The sequence below is a fragment of the Protomyctophum bolini genome, assembly GCF_963924005.1.
Source record: "Protomyctophum bolini genome assembly, contig: SCAFFOLD_327, whole genome shotgun sequence".
Classification (NCBI taxonomy): domain Eukaryota; kingdom Metazoa; phylum Chordata; class Actinopteri; order Myctophiformes; family Myctophidae; genus Protomyctophum; species Protomyctophum bolini.
In genome coordinates this window covers 20,899-42,345 of record NW_027665599.1, presented here as the reverse complement: position 1 = coordinate 42,345, position 21,447 = coordinate 20,899, and the positions used below count along the sequence as shown (strand labels likewise).

Sequence of the window (21,447 nt, the reverse complement as noted above, 5' to 3'; positions counted from 1 at the left end):
ATAACCCATGTTTTTTGAAATTTAGAATTTTCTTCAAATCCTCAAAAATGATGAAAAACGGCATGCTATAGTATGCCGTACGGTAGGGGCTATAGCCCATGTTCAAAAATGATGAAAAATGAGGATAACATTTTTTTCAAAAATTCAAAAAACGATGGGCTATAACCCATGTTTTTTGAAATTTTGAATTTTCTTCAAATCCTCAAAAATGATGAAAAACGGCGTGCTATAGTATGCCGTACGGTAGGGGCTATAGCCCATGTTCAAAAATGATGAAAAATGAGGATAACATTTTTTTCAAAAATTCAAAAAACGATGGGCTATAACCCATGTTTTTTGAAATTTTGAATTTTCTTCAAATCCTCAAAAATGATGAAAAACGGCGTGCTATAGTATGCCGTACGGTAGGGGCTATAGCCCATGTTCAAAAATTATGAAAAATGAGGATAACATTTTTTTCAAAAATTCAAAAAACGATGGGCTATAACCCATGTTTTTTGAAATTTAGAATTTTCTTCAAATCCTCAAAAATGATGAAAAACGGCGTGCTATAGTATGCCGTACGGTAGGGGCTATAGCCCATGTTCAAAAATGATGAAAAATGAGGATAACATTTTTTTCAAAAATTCAAAAAACGATGGGCTATAACCCATGTTTTTTTAAATTTTGAATTTTCTTCAAATCCTCAAAAATGATGAAAAACGGCGTGCTATAGTATGCCGTACGGTAGGGGCTATAGCCCATGTTCAAAAATGATGAAAAATGAGGATAATTTTTTTTTCAAAAATTCTAAAAACAATGGGCTATAACCCATGTTTTTTGAAATTTTGAATTTTCTTCAAATCCTCAAAAATGATGAAAAACGGCGTGCTATAGTATGCCGTACGGTAGGGGCTATAGCCCATGTTCAAAAATGATGAAAAATGAGGATAACATTTTTTTCAAAAATTCAAAAAACGATGGGCTATAACCCATGTTTTTTGAAATTTTGAATTTTCTTCAAATCCTCAAAAATGATGAAAAACGGCGTGCTATAGTATGCCGTACGGTAGGGGCTATAGCCCATGTTCAAAAATGATGAAAAATGAGGATAACTTTTTTTTCCTAAATTTAAAAAAACATGGGCTATAACCCATTGTTTTTTTCATTTTGTCATTTTTGTCAAATCGTCAAAAATGATGAAAAACGGCGTGCTATAGTATGCCGTACCATATGGGCTATAGCCCATGGTCCAAAATGATGAGAAACGAGGATAATCTTTTTTTCAAAATTTCAAAAAACATGGGCTATAACCCATCGTTTTTTTCATTTTGTCATTTTTGTCAAATCGTCAAAAATGATGAAAAACGGCGTGCTATAGTATGCCGTACCATATGGGCTATAGCCCATGGTCCAAAATGATGAGAAACGAGGATAACCTTTTTTTTTTTTATTAAAAAAAACATGGGCTATAACCCATCGTTTTTTTCATTTTGTCATTTTTGTCAAATCGTCAAAAAGGATGAAAAACGGCGTGCTATAGTATGCCGTACCATATGGGCTATAGCCCATGGTCCAAAATGATGAGAAACGAGGATAACTTTTTTTTTCAAAATTTCAAAAAACATGGCTATAACCCATCGTTTTTTTCATTTTGTCATTTTTGTCAAATCGTCAAAAAGGATGAAAAATTGCGTGCTATAGTATGCCGTACCATATGGGCTATAGCCCACGGTCCAAAATGATGCGAAACGAGGATAACTTTTTTTTTTTTTTTAACCCATCTTTTTTTTCATTTTTTCATTTTTTCCAAATCCTCAAAAATGATGAAAAACGGCGTGCTATAGTATCCGTAAAAAAAAGGCAACACAATGAGCAGAACATAAAAATGAACCATGTACAGTAAATACAACACATTGAGCAGAGCACTGCAGGGAGTCGAACCCCATTCCGGTAAACCAGAAGTACCACAACCAGTGCCTTGGTTTGTGTTTTGTTTTACGAGGTCCATTCGTTGAAATGTAAATTTTGCATTTCAACGGTAAAGTAATTTCACAATTTGACATTGTAGGCAATAATTAATAGCGGTATGGCACCAGGCCAAAGCCATGGGGAGAGAGTATGTTTTGCACTCTGAGTGTGTGTGTGTGCGCGCGCGCGCGTGTCCGTCAGTTTGTTAACAGCTAATCTCCAGCACCAATAACGCGGTCGATGCCAAATTTTGCACACACACTCCCTGGATGCCAACGATGAAACAACATACTATAGTATGCCCTCGTGACCTTCCGCGATTTCACCTTATTTCAAATCCTAAACAATGATGAAGAATCGCGCACTATAGCATGCCACTTAATGACCTTGACCAATATCAATGACCTTGAGCAGTATAAATGACCTTCAATAAGACTAGTAAATGACCTTGACCAGTATAAATGAAAAATACGATGGGCTATAGGCCATATCGTACGGCATACTATAGCACGCCTTTTTTGAGGATTTGAATAAAATGAAAAAAACGATGGGTTATAGGCTATAGCCCATGTTTTTTGAAATTTCTGATTTTCTGATTTGAAATCATTTTGGACCATGTGATCAGAGCCATCACTGGCTCCTGGTTAAATACAAAACCATGTGATCAGAACCATCACTGGCTCCTGGTTAAATACAGTTCAAAATCCTCCTCCTCACCTACAAAGCGGCCAGGCATCACAATATCTCAAAGAACGCATCGATCCCTACAATCCTGAACACAACACGAGTGTGTTCACAGAATGCAACAATGCTTACTGTCCCAGGAATATCAAAAGTTACAATAGGAGGCAGGGCGTTTAAGTCCCAGGCACCTCAGCTGTGGAACCTTCTCCCGGCTTCGGTCCGTGGGGCTGACACGCTCTGCACATTTAGGACCATTAAAAACATCTCTACGACAAAGGCTATAGCTAGTCATCAGTACTCGGTCACCCGAAAAAACCCGACCCCTCACCTTTGTTGTGTTGGTCTCCCAGTAGTGCTTGTAATTAACACTGTAGAGGCCCAGTAAGGCTGTAATTAACCCATATACTGCCACCTGCTGGACACAGCCAACCTCAGACTACCCCATTTCAATGATGCACATGCTGGACCCACATCCTGTTTTGGCCGTTCATCTTTAATGCTACATAAATAGTGTTATGAAGCCATCCTTGCTCTAGAAAGCGCCAATGTTTCCATCTAAACCACTGGATAAATCAGCAAAGACCTCCGAACATTGCGCATTTTATCCAAACCACCTCCGTAGATTGAGTTACCGTATTCAGCTTTTTAGTCAGCCTGTATAATGGGAGGTGGACGGCAGCGCGTCCTAGACCATGGACTATAGCCTTTCGCTTTTCCGTGAATACAAACCCTTTTTGAAAGATGCAGTCCCATCAGTGTCTGAGTTGCCAGTGACTGTAGGTTGTGACCCCACACTACAATACAATCATAGCCCCTTAGAGAGCACTTTATGTCCACTTACAGCATGTTACCTAGACAGCACTAGAATTGCATTTTATGTAGTCCTAACACTTTGTAGTATAGCATAGTGTATAGTTTCATTATATAAATATTCCACTGTTACGTTCTTAGCTTATGCATGTTTCATGATAACTACTTTGTGATGCATTGCCACGCTTTGATATTGCTTAATGTAAGCATGCTCTGGATTAAGAGAGTCTGCTAAATGCCTAAATTGTATCATTCACCAGCATACTACTAGTAAATAAAATAGATCTACAAAGGTCATTTTGGGGCATCCAATGATTGATATAATCCTCATAATGACCACATGCATGTTCTAAAAGTGTGTACAACAGATTCTTCATAGGTTAAGTTATGACCCCACCTCACCCCTGCCCACTTTGGCAGGCTGGAATGGCTTAGGGTCGACGACAGAGTACAGCATCTTGCAATGGGTCTGGTCCACAAGATTCGACACACCAAGATACCCTTACCCATGTACCCGTCTAAATACTTCCTTAATGTAAACAAAGTCCAAACCCGCAACACCAGAGGGAGTGCAACAAACCATGTACAACCCAGATTCGGCACAAACAAGGGACTAAATTATTTTCGCTCCTATGCCACCAAAATGTGGAACGCCCTACCGACAGTCATTAAGACATGGGAATAAATGCCAAAACACAATGATTAGAGCGCAGCAGGGAATCGAACCCCATTCCAGTAAACCAGAAGCGCCATGCCTGTGCCTCGTTTTGTGTTTTTTTTTAATTCATTACCATGAGACTGTTGTTGGAAACTGGAAGACTCACTCCACAAATACCTTAAGGAAAACTCCTAGACGTCAACTAAGAAAATATATTAATTGCATTTGTTCATGCTCATAAAGTGCTGCAAAGTGCTAAAAGTGAAAAGTGCAGCAGAAAACGTTTGGGTCATCCCCATCGCCAGTGCCTCGCCTACTGACCGGCGTGAATGATGAAGTTTTAACTGCAAAGAGAAGCATAAATCGCATCAATACACATCACATACCGGGGCCGTGTTCATATGGTATGTGTAAAGACGCAATGAAGCTTCACTCGCACATTATAAAAGACATACATCACATCAATCCACATCACATACCTAACCCTAACCTAACCCTGCGTGCATTATGTGATGTGGGGATGACATGAAGCAGCTTTACACAAATTAGATCTGATGATATAGCAGACAATGGTCTTATGACCTAGATGTTTGCTGCTGCACTGTTGACTTTGAGCACTTAATGAACATAAACAATAAAATAAATAGATTGTCTTGGTCTCTGCCCAAGTAGTCGTCATTAGGTTTTCGTGGCGCGAGTATTTTTTCCAGCCAGTTGTCCCATTGTTTCCTACATATCAATTTTAAAATAACATTCACAGAAATAAGTGAATGAGAAAGAGAGAAAGAATTTATGCCATTATGCCATTTGTGGATGATTGACATGAATTATACAAGGCGCAAATTATGCAATGGAAGCAGCATTCAGCATGCTTAATGTTCTTTGTGCCCCTGTATTTGTCAACAATACAGCAACATTATGAACATTAGTACACAACACACAACACAACAGCAATAAACAAATGTCATATGGCGTGAATGATGTGCCTACATCATTTCCCGGGCCGTTCTGTACCTCACCTAAATAAAATGAGGCAGACCGACGTGAATGGCGAGCTATCCGCAATTGCTGTGAAATAATCACCAAAATAAAATCACATAAATGCACATCACATACCGGCCTGTGTTCATATGTGATGTGAACTGATGGGATGACGAAATGTAAAACGATACAGTTCCAATCAATTAAGAAACTGTGCTCGAGACGCGACCCGAACCACATACACTAGTGATAGAAAGGCAAGAAGAAAGAAATTAGTTATTAAAAAATGCGATTAAATACTCAGACCACAAAAACAAATAACTTTATTAAAGCAAAGAATAGAGAAGAGAAAATATGAAGGTCGGGTAGAAACCTTGTATGACCAAAATAATATATTAAAATGTATTAAAACAAAATATTCAATAATGGATTATCTTTACATCGTGAGCTTGTAGATCGGCTATTTTTGCTACTTTAGTGTTTGACACTGTAGCATGACCAAGTAAGGAAGTTAATTTGCAAAAGGTTGAACTATGGATATACAAGGTTTCTGCCCGACAGCCAAAGATAATAAACTACGATCACTTACCTTGAATATCAGCACTAAACAAAACGCACACTAACGAGGAACAAAATGACACATCCATCATTTTGTTCCCGTTAGTTTGCACAGATCTACAGCATAGAAGGCTGTAAACAGTAGGGGTGTAACGATACATTTGAACAGCGATACGAATCACGATACAGTAACTATTTAAAATATATAGTTTTTCTTTTTAAACAAATACCACACAATGTAGTATTGATACCACAAATGTAGTATTGATACAATAGATTAATTGCATAGCAAAACGATTCGATACCGATTATTTCCACTGCAAAACAATATATAGTCAATGTTGCCGTTTTCATTTAGATATGCTTAGATTCTTGAAATTAAATTTTTCGATGCAGTTACTATATCGTTACACCCCTAGTAAACGGTGTTGAGCAGGCTACATGCTACCATAATGATACAGACATAAATCACATACCTCCACATCACACAAAGTCCACTAGTGAAGAACTAGGGCAATAGATAGGCAAGAAGAAAGAAATTACTTATAAAATAAAGCGAAATGCGATTAAAAACTCAGACAACTGAAATAGATAACTTTATTATAAGCAAAGAAGAGATGAAAGTGAGGTGTATGTATAATGTGTGTATAATGCCTAGGCATTATACACACACGGTGTGAAACGATACATATAGCATTCGACAACATACGGTATGGTAGCATGTAGCCCACTTACACAATCAGCAGGAATCAAAAGGTTAAATACTAACCTTCACTGTTAACAGCAAGCAGCAGCAGCAGAGGAAGACATCGGTATTGGGGTACAAACTGTCAGCTTCAAGTTCTGAAATGACAGGGGAAGAAATAAACACAATTTTAGTTGTCGGCCTACAGGATGACATTTTGGAAGTCATAACAGTCACTGACAGGGCATTACGTTTCTTTGTCATGCCATGTTCATGACCAAAAACATGCCATGAAAATGTGGTCTCACTTCCTTCCTGGACTACAAATCCACACTCCATGCAGCCTCCACAAGGAGGGAAAGTGCACTAAAGCATTATAGGAATTCAGCAATCCAGTCAAACACACTCTGGCCATAGCGCGCAAATTTCAAATTGTGCTTATCTACTAAAAATACTATTCACTGCTGGAAGAAATTGCAGTCAATGTCCCTTTAAAAATAAATAAAAGGGACAATTTATTTAATTGTGACACGAAATGGACCTGTAACTTTGTTCCAATTGTACACAGAGTTACAGATCTGTGGTTCAATTTGTATACTCTGAATTATAAGCCTTTAAAAGCAAGGTCAAACATTAAAAACATAGATGGAAATAGCAGATCTACCCGCTCAAGTTTTTAGCTTGTACATCGGCCATTTCCACTCTGCTAATTTGACTATATTCAGACCTCGGCCATCTTTCCAGCAAGGTGCAACTTCCCATTGACAGCCCAGTCATCCAAACAGAAAAAGTCCTATCCAATGGCATTAAACAATGTCAAACTCACCAACATTGCAGCTGTACAAAAAGCTTGAATTATCCTCTATCTGCAAAGTGCTTGTTTAATAAAAATCCACCGTAGACATGTTATGAGCTACTTCCATATGATTATTTTCTAATTATCAGAAGTTTGGAAGCACTCGTTATCAGTAAAGCAACCTCCTGCTGCCTCCTGCATGATGTGCACAGTCAAAACAGGTGGTGCGCCTGGGCTGTTGAGTGATAGTCAACGAGCGCTTCCAAACTCTAACACACTAAAATCCAATCACATTTATTGACAAGAAGTAGCTCATAACATGTCTACGGTGGATTTTTATGAAACAAACACTTTGCAGAGAGAAAGGATAATTCAAGCTTTCCATACAGCTGCAATGCTGGCGAGTTTGATGTTGTTTAATACGATCAGATGGGACTTTTCTGTTTGGATGAACGGGCTGTCTATGGGAAGTTGCAGCTAGGTACTGTAGCACCTTGCTGGGAAGATGGCCGCAGTCTTAACGAGGTCAATTGGGACACTTCACCCCTTTTGCAACCAGCTCTTATTTTGATGCCGTTGGGGAGACAAGAAGCACTTTCCTGGGGTTTATGTCAGTAATATGTCCACACACACACACACACACACACACACACACACACACACACACACACACACAATGGGAATTGTAGTCTGGGAAGGAAGAGAGCCCAGTGTCCATGACATCATGGGCACATTACCCACATAAAACCCATGTAATCCAGGTACGTACCGTGTGGGGGCTTCCGTCGCTCGGTTGAAGATAGCCGGTATTAATAGAGCCGCGTAGGTTGTATGGCACAATACGTCCCGAGCACCGTACGCCTCGTAATCTCAGCGAGCGTTCGTTGACACCGTTATTCGTTTCAGCTCAGCCGAGTAGACACTCCATTACCAATACCAGCCATCTCCTGATGACTGCATCCAAGGTCACATGATTAACCTGCAAGACAGACATAAAACCAACATTACTCTTTATCCAGATTTTATACAGTGTCAAATTCATACAATATTGAAAGGGATATTTCACTTTAATTTTATTGTCTACTCAGGCTTATGTGAACACAGCAGACCGTTTTTAAGTAGGCCTGTAGAGTTGGCCGAATGGTCCAGTCTCCAAGAATTGACAGTCCAAGAATGTAGATCTTTTTTTGGTATTTATTTAGCTCCAAAACTAATGCCTAGCCCATATAGGATTGTCACAGTCAAGGTCTGAGTGGCAGAACACAATACAGTCACCAGAGAAAAGGTTGGGTATTTGTTTGATGAATCTATCATGGTAAAAAAAAAAAAAAGGATTTTGAAGTTAAAATGGGTGTGTATAGGAAGGGGCAGCAAAAAATTATATCAAAGCCAATTACTGAATCAAGCAACTTAAAAACTGTCTGGGGTGTTCACATAAGCCAGAGTAGATAATGAGTGTTTTTTAAAGTGAAATAAAACCGTTACAAAAAAAGGGAGAAGATCTTCAAAACTATATTATATATATTAATTATACAACTTGAGTAAAAGTAAAGAGGTATTGGCATCAAAATGATTATGCAGAATGTCCCATTTGAAATGTTTCACAAAAAAATAAATTGTCAGATCTAAAAGGTCACAATGTGTAGCATTGTATCATTCACGATTATGTGCTTGTAGATCAGCCATTTTCAAATGTATGGCTGTAGTGGTAAAATAAAAAGAAATGTAGGCTAGTATGTTTTGAAATAAATCCAAATCTACAGAAGTAGCTAGTAGTTCAAAGTTTCCAAATAATGGGGTATATTTTCCACACTATGTCAGTATTGAAATGTAATCATTAACTTTCCACCTGTCTGTTTAGAACACCGTTTGTTTGTTTGTTTGTTTGTTTGTTTGTTTGCGTTTGTTTGTTTCCTTCTCAATAACAAACATTCAACACATTGCTGTCCATTTTCTGCCACAATAAACAATAAACAGTACTATAAAAGTATAAAACCACAAATGTTTAAACGATAGCGGTGGATAAAACCGTGTGTTTTATCAAACAAACATACCTTGCCGCAGCTCAGCCCCAAACATGATCTGTGTGCATTTCCGTGTCCCTATTTAAACCTTCTACGTCACATGAAAGTCCGTCCGTCATTGGTCAGAGTTTTGGAATGACTGTCGTATTGAACTTCTCAGCCTCTATACTCTCACAACAGGACTGCACTTCCCTCTGCTGGCCACTGGTAGCATTAACTACTTGAAGTGATTTCACGTTACATAAATAGCTCTATATTGCTTATTGTCATAGAGCAGTGGATTTCAACCAGCTAGGGGTCCTTGAGGGGGTTCCAGGTGGTCCCCATGTGGTCCGGGGACCCCCAGTGGTCCTTGAGGGGGTTCCAGGTGGTCCAGATGCAGCTACATGATGGAGAGTTGGTAACCAAATGGAGCCTTATAGATTTTTAACTCTTGAGAGCGTACAATGAAACCATCAGGTGTAAAGGTGCAACTTGGAAACATGAGTTAAAGTCCGTTGCTCTCCCCATGTCCCCCATATATGGGGACTAGGTTGGCGGAGGGTGTGTAGAGCCCAGGATCACATTAGATAATTGACACAGGGGTGAAAAATGGGTTACAAAATCGTGGGATAAAATAAAATAAAAGCTTCTTAAACGTAGAACCCCCATTCAAAATATTCATCTTACGGTGGGCATGTTTCACTGAAAATTAATCTTTGAAATGTTCCAGTTTTAGAAATAGGGCCTATAGTGCTTTCAAATTTGAGAAATGTATATTGGGGGTCAATGGAAGATTTTGGCACGTCAAAAAATGACATGATTTGAACCAGCAGGTTCACCCTGTCTTGCAATATATGTACTGTAAATGATTAAAATAAAATGTACACAATACACAAAACATGGGGTCAATTTCCTTCATTTCATGAGTCTGAAAAGGAGATACAGTGTTGGATTATCCAGTCGTCAAATTATAATGTATGTTAGGTTTGATTGATTGAAAAATGTATCGTTTGTAGAATGGATACATTTCAAACGAAGGGGTCATTGGGGAGGTTCCAGGGGGTCCCCAGCAGTGGTCCTTGGTAGGGATGGAGCTCGATAACCTATACCCGGAAAAATTCGATAACAAGCTTATTGAGTACCCGGCATCAATAAGATTTAGGCTTCTCAAGCCTTCTCAAGCATAACGGCCCATGACGTCATGTTTAAACAATCAAGACAAGAGGCGATCAATACATTTACATCTACATTGGTAAAAAGGTCAATTGACCTATAGGCCTATAGGTATTCGAAGGCCTCTAAGATACTGGTTCCTAATGCAAGAAACACATGTGCTGAATCTACAGCTTGGTAGACACACCAACCAAACCAACATAGCCAATGCAAAATGTATGCGTCAACAACAGGCTACTCGGCTACTGCCATCGGTAAACGTCGGTTTTATTTGCCGATACCGACTGATATCGGACAGCGAATATCGTCCGGTAGCGATTATGTGGCCGATACATCGGTGCATCACGGTAGCATTAGTAATAAAGACTGCTTGTGTAGTTGGTCTATTCTGATTACAGAACACGTTTAAAAACATACATAACAGCACACGTGTGTGCGCGTGCAGGTCCATCCCATTTAATTAATAATATTATGTAAAAGTTAATTTTCATCCGTAATATAATTTAAAAAGTGAAAGTTTCATATATTCTCAATTAATTGTGCATAAAGTGAAGTATTATAAAACTTTTTTTGTTTTAATCTTTATGATTATGGCGTACAGCTCATGAAAATCAAAAAATCCCATCCCAAGGAATTAGAATATTTTACGAGACCACTAAAAAAAATGATTTTTTTAAACAAGAAATGTCGACCATATGAAAAGTATATTAATGTATGCAGTTAATACTTGGTCTGGGTTACTTTTGAACAAATTATTTCAGCAATGGGGCGTGGCATGGAGGTGATCAGCCGGTGGCACTGTTGAGCCCAGGTTCTTTGATAACAGCCGTAAATTAATTTACTGGTAGTTTTGGCTCTGTGGGCAGGTGCCAAATCGAGCACAATTGTAAACTTTTGTTAACTCTGTATAACGAAATAAGAATTGTACTTGCAAAATGATTTATACAGTGTTTGTTTAACTCCGTTCAGAGAGGAGTCCTTGCAGGAGACGTGATTATTTGTCATCTCTTGTCAGAATAAATGGAGGTTGTCTCCAAAGAGTTCTGGGTCCGTCTCTAGTCCCTTCAACACTCAACTGGAACTCCGTAAAACGAAAAGGACCACAGGTGGTCCCCGATCGATTGCATATAGTTTAATCCTTTTCCAGTGTGTGTATATATATAATCATTTAAATTTCTCGTGGGCCAAAGCTGAACTTTATTTTCATAAATAATACACAAATGAACCATACAAATGACAAATTTGTTTAAAAAAAGAAAAAGAGAGAAAAAGAATAAGCACCCAAAAACAGTCAAATAATATTGGAGAATTTGACAGATTCAACTCAGCATCTCCAACATAGACACGGTCATAGACAGTGTGTGTGTGTGTGTGTGTGTGTGTGTTGGAAGTCCAAACAGGCTGACATTATGCAGGCTAGGGCAGTGGTTCCCCGTAGCGTAGTCTAATGCATGTCAAACTGGGGAGTTCCTTGAAATGAACCGGGTTGAGAATCTCTGCTACAGACTTACAAATCGTCTCTTATGGGGGTCCCTGTCATACCTTTTCAAATGGGGCGCCGAGGGGCTAATTAGTGTCAATTTGGGGGTCCTTGGTCTGAAAACGTTTGGGAACCACTGCGGGCTATAGACCGATTCAGAAACGGGTCTCATGGTCGCAGCTCACGTATAGTCTGCTCAAACGTTATTGTTTTACCTGCTTTTTACTAACACTTACTAAAAGTTTTACTAACTGTTCTGTTCTCAATGTGTGTACACAAATAAACAGACAGCTAACACTTGAACGTGTGTAGTTTATGGCTGCTCCAACAGTAGTAGGCAACATTAAAAAAAAAAGCAGCCTTGTGTTCATAAAACAGAAAGATTGGGTATTGGGTAAGACTGACGTTATGTATCTTTCGTCTCAACCATTACTTGATCTCGGATATTTTGACATTCCATTATTTTTTTTATTTATGTTGCCACTACTGTTGGAGCAGCCATAAACTACACAGGTTCATCCCGATGTTCTGGGCATCTTTGTAATGTTAGTGTTAGTAAAAAGCAGGTAAAAGAGTAACGTTTGAGATGAGGTGCAGTGTTTAAACCGCAGCCATGTCGTCTCTCACCTACAGGAAATATGTGAGCTGCGACCACGAGACCCGTTTCTGAATCGGTCTATAAGGGGAACATGGAGCGCCCGTTGCAGAGCTGCTCCAGGACGCTAGGTGGCACCGTCTGCAGCTTCATGGGGTCACATTCAGGCCACCTCCACCACCTGCCTCAACTCGTCTATTAGCGGAGCCAGGTCCTTCTCCAGGCTGATGATGAGACCTACACACACACACACACACACGCACAGTGTTGATTTCGTAGACTAAAACTTAAGACGAAAAATGTTGTCGACTACCTTTTTCCACTGACCTACAGTGGCACAAACAGATTCTCTTACCTCCCAGATACCTAGGCGATTCTTATTTCAAATATATTTTTTATCCCACGATTTTGTAACCCATTTTTCACCCCTGTGTCAATCATCTAATGTGATCCTGGGCTCTACACACCCTCCGCCAACCTGGGGAGAGCAGCGGACTTAACTCATGCTTCCTTCATGCTTGAGTGTCCAAGTTGCTCCTTTACACCTGACAGGGGGGAGTTTCCCTGGTTGGACGTAGCGCGTGGAAGGAACACGTTATTCCAACCAGTTCCTTTCCCCTCCATCAGGCGCCCCGGCTGGCAGGGGGAGGCAGTTTAGAGACCAGGATTACTGCATGTTTTTGTGAGGGTACCTACCCTATAGGGGACACGGGGAGAACATGCAAACTCCACACAGAAAGGCCCCACCTTCGGCTATGGGCATTGATCACGCAGAGGAGGAAACACGCCGCCAGCACCCACAGCGCCCCGATTGACGATTCTTAATTATATCGCGATTCGATATTGCGATTCCACACCCCCCCCCTCCAAAGTTACTTTGCTTTATTATACTAGAGAAAAAAAATGATCCCACGATTTTGTAACCCAGTTTTCTTTTCACCCAGTGCCAATTATCTAATGTAATCCTAGGCGCTACACTTCCTCTGCCTGGAGGGGGGCAGCGGACTGACTCCTTCTATGCATGAGGAGTCCAAGCTGCTTCTTTTCACCTGACAGAGGGGAATTTCCCCGGCCGGACGTAGCGCGCGGAAGGGACACGTTATTCCGACCAGTTCCTTTCCCCTACATCAGGCGCCCCGGCTGGCCAGGAGGAGGTAGTTTTAGGGACCAGGATTACGGCATGTTTTTGTGAGGGTATCTACCCTAGAATATTTTAAAACAATTCTTAAACAATATAGAGTCCCCCGACGAGGGCACCGGAAGAGAATTCCCCATTCATTTTCCCCATAGACGTTTCAGAAAGTATTTATTATAAAGACCTTTTAATCAAATACTAGGTATTTATTTGAGATACAGGGCCAGGGCAATGGCATCTTTGAATGAGGAGTGAAATTAAATGAAAAGTGCACTGCCTTTGTCCGTCTGTCACATGCAAAAGCAGAGGCGTTTCTGTGGCTACCGAGGTGGGGATTCTTGTAACCGGCCCACATGTTCCTCGTCGAACCGTAGAATGTTCAATTAATTGTTAACCGTTATGTTTAATTGAAGAACTTCCTATCACTTCTTCTTATCCTATAGCACCTTCCGTGCCTGTATTTAAATCTTATTTGAAGACCTACCTCTAGTCCAAATGTTTTTTATAAATCTGTTATTTACTTGACTGTGCATATTTAAATATTCATACTGTATTTCTACTGTATGTGCTTTTTGTTTTTGACTTGATGTGTTCATTCATCGATGTTTTTTTTACCCTGCTCTGTGCAGCACTTTGGAACATTGTTTTAAAAAGGTGCCACATAAATAAATCATTATTATAATGGCGATTAACGATTCATAGTTAACATCCCTAACTTGAGACCAATCAATGGTCCTGATAAAACGTGAGAAGAGGGCCCATCCAGTGCATGACTGCTGGTTCTTCTCACCTGTGTTGGCATTGGAGCTGGCGATGAAACTGATGACCAGAGGTAACCTGTTGAACTGCACGATCTGTTGGACGGACACACACACACACACACACACACACACACACACACACACACACACACATTAATAATGAATTTATTAGTGAATTAACCTCGCACCCTCACACACCTCCGCCCCTTAGCGACACCTGCATCACAGGCCACCGTTCTCACCGTTACCCCACTGGCATGCTTCCTCTAGCTACCGCCACAACACAACAAAGAGTGCCCTATACAATTTGGCACTGCTGACTGTGTGTGTGTGTGTGTGTGTTGCATCCTTTGGCCGTCTTCTCCTACTAAACTACACCGTTTGCACACATCTCACCATGCACAACAGCAACAGCTAGCCTGTCCACACATCATCCACTACTTTGCATTCATATTCAGGTCATATTTACAGTACTACGGCCTTCACAGTGACCGGGATATTTCCAACCCCCTCAAAACTCGCTGATCTGCTCCACACCACCTCAGGCCCCTCCCCCTCTGGCTGCTGTCCTTTGCACGAACAAACTACAACTTGCTTTGAAGCCCCAAAAGTCAACCTCAGAGTTTAATACCAGTAGCTTATATGGATCTCTAAAACGTTTAATTTACATAGGCCTACATTTATTATTTTTCCCATTGACTTCACTAGGAAAACCAAACACTCCATTTCAGGTACTTTTCCCTCGGAATTTGCTTTTGTTTTTATTTGCACGGTTCACCAGTAGCCATTAGGGTTATCGCTTGGACACCCAGCAACATATCCATCCATCCATCTCTATTAGCCTACTTTTGTGCCCAACCCAACTTCCCAAGACCATCTGTAAACAATTACCCACACTGAACATAATTTGCTGTTCATATATTCAGAACGGGTAAGGACTAGTATATATAATTTCTGGGGTTCTTGAAAAAATTTGAGAACTACTGATATAGCAATAGCATTTTCAGAAAACTGTTAGGATTTAGAAGCCATTTTATTTGATGATGCTCAACTGGTCTGTGTTGTAACAACAGGTGAAAAGGAACTCACCTGGTATGTGTTGTAGTAGCAGATGATGCTCACCTGGTATGTGTTGTAGTAGCAGATGGAGCTCACCTGGTATGTGTTGTAGTAGCAGATGGAGCTCACCTGGTCTGTGTTGAAGTAGCAGATGATGCTCACCTGGTCTGTGTTGTAGTAGCAGATGGAGCTCACCTGGTATGTGTTGTAGTAGCAGATGATGCTCACCTGGTCTGTGTTGTAGTAGCAGATGATGCTCACCTGGTCTGTGTTGTAGTAGCAGATGATGCTCACCTGGTATGTGTTGTAGTAGCAGATGATGCTCACCTGGTCTGTGTTGTAGTAGCAGATGATGCTCACCTGGTATGTGTTGTAGTAGCAGATGATGCTCACCTGGTATGTGTTGTAGTAGCAGATGATGCTCACCTGGTATGTGTTGTAGTAGCAGATGATGCTCACCTGGTATGTGTTGTAGTAGCAGATGGAGCTCACCTGGTATGTGTTGTAGTAGCAGATGATGCTCACCTGGTCTGTGTTGTAGTAGCAGATGGAGCTCACCTGGTATGTGTTGTAGTAGCAGATGGAGCTCACCTGGTATGTGTTGTAGTAGCAGATGGAGCTCACCTGGTCTGTGTTGAAGTAGCAGATGATGCTCACCTGGTATGTGTTGTAGTAGCAGATGATGCTCACCTGGTATGTGTTGTAGTAGCAGATGGAGCTCACCTGGTCTGTGTTGTAGTAGCAGATGGAGCTCACCTGGTATGTGTTGTAGTAGCAGATAGAGCTTACCTGGTCTGTGTTGTAGTCGCAGATGATGCTCACCTGGTATGTGTTGTAGTAGCAGATGATGCTCTTGTTCTTGGACAGGCCCAGCTTGCTGCCCTGGTCCGTGGCCAGGGCGAACGTTGACAGGAAGCCAGGTCGCAAGGCGTACTCCGGTGCGTTGTCGTTGGCAACTGACGAGGACAGTACAGTGGTCAGATAATAACTGACGAGGACAGCACAGTGGTCAGATAATAACTGACGAGGACAGCACAGTGGTCAGATAATAACTGACGAGGACAGCACAGTGGTCAGATAATAACTGACGAGGACAGCACAGTGGTCAGATAGCAACTGACGATGACAGCACAGTGTATAGTTTATAGTTAAGGGACGCAATAAAACAACAACCTCTGCATCCACATCTGGATGCACTACTGTACTCAGCATGTACAGTAAAAATAATACACGTCAAAAATAAAACGCGATATTTTGCTAGCTTTACTTAAAATAATAATGTCTTCTTCCGTTTTCTACATGAATATAACCACATTATAACCATATAAAATCAAATGAGAGTTAAATGCTGCAATTTGTAAAAATGGCAAAAGGGTGGGACTCATAAAATGTCCCTGGGGACTCATCTAAAAGACTATCCCTGCATCCCGGGCCTCGTTAAATTGAAAACCTATTTACATTAGTAAAGTATAACATAATGGGTTAATCCATGCTTTTATGTAATGTCCCAAGACCGTCAGGGCTGCATGGAAGATGGACAGTGAACTGAACATATATTCTAGTGCTAGTTTGACCAATTCAAATATCCATTGTCGTGCTGCGACTGTGAGCTTGTAGATCAGCTATTTTCACCATGCCGGCATGCGTCAAAGTATAATCCTTCTTCAGAGTGGTGTTGATTTCGTCGACTACATCTGACGAAAAAGGTTCGTCGTCCACTGAGGAAAACTAAATAAAAACTAAGCTATGACGACTAAAACTGAGACTAAATAGATGGACAATTTCGTCAATATATAAAAACTAGACTAAAATGTTAGGGAGGGACTGGTGGAGAAGAGATCTAGTAGAACAAAAAAAAAAAAAGTAATTGTACTGTATTCTTGGTTGCGTTCTGAAAATAGCTGACATACAAGGCTGCGACACGTTGTGAGCTTGTACTGTAGATCGGCTATTTTCAGCATGAAACCAAGGTTAAAATCAGCCAGCAAGGCACCGCCAAAATACAATTTAGTCGACTAAATCATTTGTAGATTTAGTCGACTAAAACCGTATGATATTTAGTCGACTAAACACGAACACTAGACTAACACTAATTGAAAACATTTCAGATGACTAAAATATAACTAAAACTACATGATTTTTTTTTTAATCCAAAATAAAATAAAAAATACTGGACCCGTTGTGAATTTGTAGATTGGCCAACTTTGAATTGTCAAAGACGAAAATAGGGCTTGTAGTCACTGTAGTTGGTCTTCCTGCTACATTTTAAGTTCTGTGGTAAGGTAGGACATCTACTGGTTGACACAAGGTACTGCACACATAGTTCCACACTCACTCCAGAGGTCATGTTGCATATTACTGTCTTAGCAAAAAAATGCTGATCTACAAGCTCAAAGCTCGAGCTTGTAGATCGTCTGTTTTTGCTATATTTGAAATATTTTTTTTGCTATTTTGGAATTGGAATCCTGAAAAACTAACATTTTAATTTATTTTCAAATGCCTATAATTATAGTAATGTTAACTTTATGAACTAAACACAAATACATTGGACACAAAAAAAGACAAAAGCATCTTAATACTACTCATTAAGCTGCTAATTTAGAAGTAAGGCTTTAGTAAATGAAAGCCAGTCATGTTTGCATGATTGGAAGTGTAACAGCTGAAATCAATAATATATCAGTATTCCAATATTAACCTGTGGGCCGCAATACGTGAAGGTGGGGGCCGGGGTGCCACATGTGGTCCCCGGGCCACCAGTTGCCCACCCCTGCCATACAACATTAAATAATAAGCCTGCGCTCAAGCACGGAGTCCGGGTTCAAATCCCGGGTAGGTCATGGAAGTAAACCGTGTGTAGATTAATGTAATGAAACCGGCAGAGAAGCAGCAAAGGCCGGTGTGATGTCATCATGTCACTGTACCTTTGATGACAGGAACACCGTCTCTGTCCGTCACCACGATGGCATGAAGACCTTCAACACTGTAGAGAGAGAGAGACAGAGACAGAGACAAACACACACAGTATAGTCAGGCAGGTGGTGGCGTGGAGTGGGAATTTGGTATAAATATACTTTTTATTAGTGTAAAATGTTGTCTAATGTCCAATATTATACAACACATTTGTGAATCCAAATTTCCCGCCTGCAGGTCGGTACAGAACTCTGCTGCTGGACTAGTGCTCACCAACACAAAGGAACCGGACCTTAATCACGCACACATACTATCCGCTCTTCATTGGCTGCCTGTGAGCTCCAGGAGCCATTTTAAACGTTTACTTATTACCTATAAAGCCCTGGTCTGAATGGGTTGACACCTACTTATATATCATTGAAATAGAGCACCGAAGTCCTGACGTCCCCTGGTTCATGGAAGTTAAAATCGTCCCATATAAGAATTGTGGTCTAACAATAAACAAAAGTGTCTCCGCGAAATTGTCGGGGTGGTGGCTCTGGCTCTGTATCGTTTACGACAGTCAGTGCCTCATTTTTAATACAGTCTGTCTCTAGCGAAAATGTAACTAATCCAGCAGCAGTAACATTAGCGTTTTTCTCTCAGTCATATCCATATGAGTGAAACGGCCAGGATGATTTGTTTATTTTTCAAACACAGCTCACAGCCAGGCGATCTAAATTGGGATTACAATGCAAATAAATAAAAGTGCATAGACCAGTGGACTTCTAACCGATATTGACGTCAGACTTCGGCGCTCTATGCTGTCCCCTCGTAAGTCTGAGCGCATCCTTAGATCCTCAGATAAGGCCCTCCTGGAGGTTTCTATGACGAACCTAGGGTTACCTGGGCCTTTGCTGCCCGGGCACACAGGCTGGGTTACCAGGGCCTTTGCTGCCCGGGCACACAGGCTGTGGAATTCCCTGCCGGTGAGCTGAGGTTAGCAACATCAGTGCCTCTGTTTAAAGTCACGTTTGAAGACCTACCTCTCCACACCAAGTGTTTTTCCTAATCACAATGAAGTAGCTATAAGCAATAATATGTCAAGTCGTAATGAGTAAAACGCTCCCAAAATGTTTTAGTCTATGACTCTGTGACACGTCTAGGGGGCCACAATCTGCATTCAAAGATGTTCCTAGAAGCTTTGTCATTGGTAAAAAATAAATAAAAAAAAATAAAACGGTCGAAATGACTAACCAATCAGGAAGTAGACAGGCAAATTGACAAATGACAAAGCTTCTAGGAACATCTTTGAATGCAGATTGCAGACCCTAGATGTGTCAGAGACTGTCAGTTTCATTCCAAAGACTAGGACTAAAACTAAAATAGAAATTTGCTGCCAAAAACGACACTGCATCTGGCGGAGTACGTTTAATAATATCACACGTACTGTAGTTAACGGACACTCACCTGGGCAGCTGCTTGTACAGGTATCTTTTCAAGTCCTGTAAGAAATGAGTGTTAAAAGGAGTTTGTTTACTGAAACATATACTATAAAATATGACAAAAGATATACACAAATACATCTCCTTGTCCCCGAGTCACTCTCTCTCTACGGAGATAGTTATCTAGGATCATAAACCTTAGAACCCAACCTATAGTATGCTTCCTCTTGCCCCCATGTAAAGCGTCTTTGGGTACTCATGAGAAAAGCACTATAATTATGGAACCCACCCGGGGACCCCCTGGAACCTGCCGAAAGCACTTTGAGAATTTTGTGAATCCCGAAATCTCAAATGAAACAACGTCCTAGGGCAAATTCCAACCATAATTCAAATTGTTATATGTTTACTTGCTCAAGGTTACTGTCAAGTCAAGAATAAGTGAATTAAAAAAATAATATATATATACATAATAAAGAAATACATTCATTATTGTTAAGGGAATAATAGACAATTCATGTATTTAAGAGATTGTGATACTTACGTCAGCCATGCTGGCCAATGTGTGTTCTGTCTTGTCAACAAAGTCCACACCTGAGAAGGAAGACACATGGTTTAAATTAATAATAATTAAGAGTAGATAAATATATGATTCACATGTTTTAACTGAGTGGTTTTCAACCAGTGGTCCTTGAGGGTTGTTCCAGGTGGTCCCCCAGCTAAATGATGGAGTTATTGGTAACCAAATGGACCCTTTTTGATCTTTAACTCTCGAGTGAAACCATGTGGTTTCATACTCCCAAGAGCTAAATTATTGTTAAACATCTGCATTACTTAATTTACAAGAAGTCTACACAATTAGAGAATGTAGGAGAATTGTTATTTTGATCAACGTTTGCCTGCTCTCTCTCCTAATGGTACCAACATCAATAGAACATGGAATTGAGTGAGGACAATTCAAATCCTATCCAACGATAACAAAATATTCAAATTGTTGGGTCTGATCGAGGCTAAATGTCATCAAATGCATGGTGGCCCGTGGCTCAAAAGGGGCCGAGAGGCTAAATGTCATCAAATGGTGGTCCGTGGCTCAAATGAAGAATAAATAATGGACGATATGAAAAGGATTGAATGATTGATTGATTTGAACGAAGTATTTAACAGTTTGCAGAATGCATGGGTACTGCACTATACATCAAATTCACATGAAAGCACAACTCAATACAAAGACCGTTACTGTTGACGACACACTGATAAAGCATTACACTTGTTTACAACAGCTAGGGTACACCATTTTCAATTCATCAGAAAGGGTTGAAAACCACTGTATTTTTTTTAAACTAGTTGTAGGGGAGGCTAACTTATTAGCATGTCTCCTCCAACACACACACATACACACGTCCATTCCATGTTGACTTAGCATGCTGCTAATAAACGACGTTGTAAATCGTAACGACACAACTACAGATGTAGTTATTTAAGTGCACATGGCCACAATAAGACAATGACACTAATAACAAACATTACAGATAATTCAATACCTCGTCAGGACGCTTTTAAAAACCTTCCTGTGGTTCCTCTTCTATCTACTCTACTTTTACACACAAGCACGCAGTCACATGACAGCTGTTTATTTCCCCCATGTGGTACACAGACATCGGTGCCCTGTAGATTCCCGTGACTCCAGGGGGCGCCGGAGAGGAGAAGCCCGGAGGTGCGAGGTTGGGTTAGCCGGGATACGGTAACAGAATTAAACGGGGAGCAGTTTTCGTCGTTACGCAACAC

At 40.5% G+C, this 21,447-nt stretch overlaps 1 protein-coding gene across 1 annotated transcript; it reads right to left on the bottom strand.

Annotated features, from left to right (window-relative positions):
• Positions 1-11,474: 11,474 nt before the first annotated feature.
• On the bottom strand, positions 11,475-21,310 carry lamtor3 (late endosomal/lysosomal adaptor, MAPK and MTOR activator 3). The gene is made up of 7 exons (XM_080794611.1): positions 21,204-21,310; positions 20,207-20,256; positions 19,691-19,725; positions 18,253-18,311; positions 16,154-16,287; positions 14,302-14,365; positions 11,475-12,613 (listed from the first exon to the last, which is right to left on the bottom strand). The coding sequence occupies exons 2-7, from the start codon at positions 20,213-20,215 to the stop codon at positions 12,540-12,542; spliced, it is 375 nt and encodes a 124-aa protein (XP_080650737.1). The 5' UTR covers positions 20,216-20,256; positions 21,204-21,310; the 3' UTR covers positions 11,475-12,539.
• Positions 21,311-21,447: the final 137 nt, after the last annotated feature.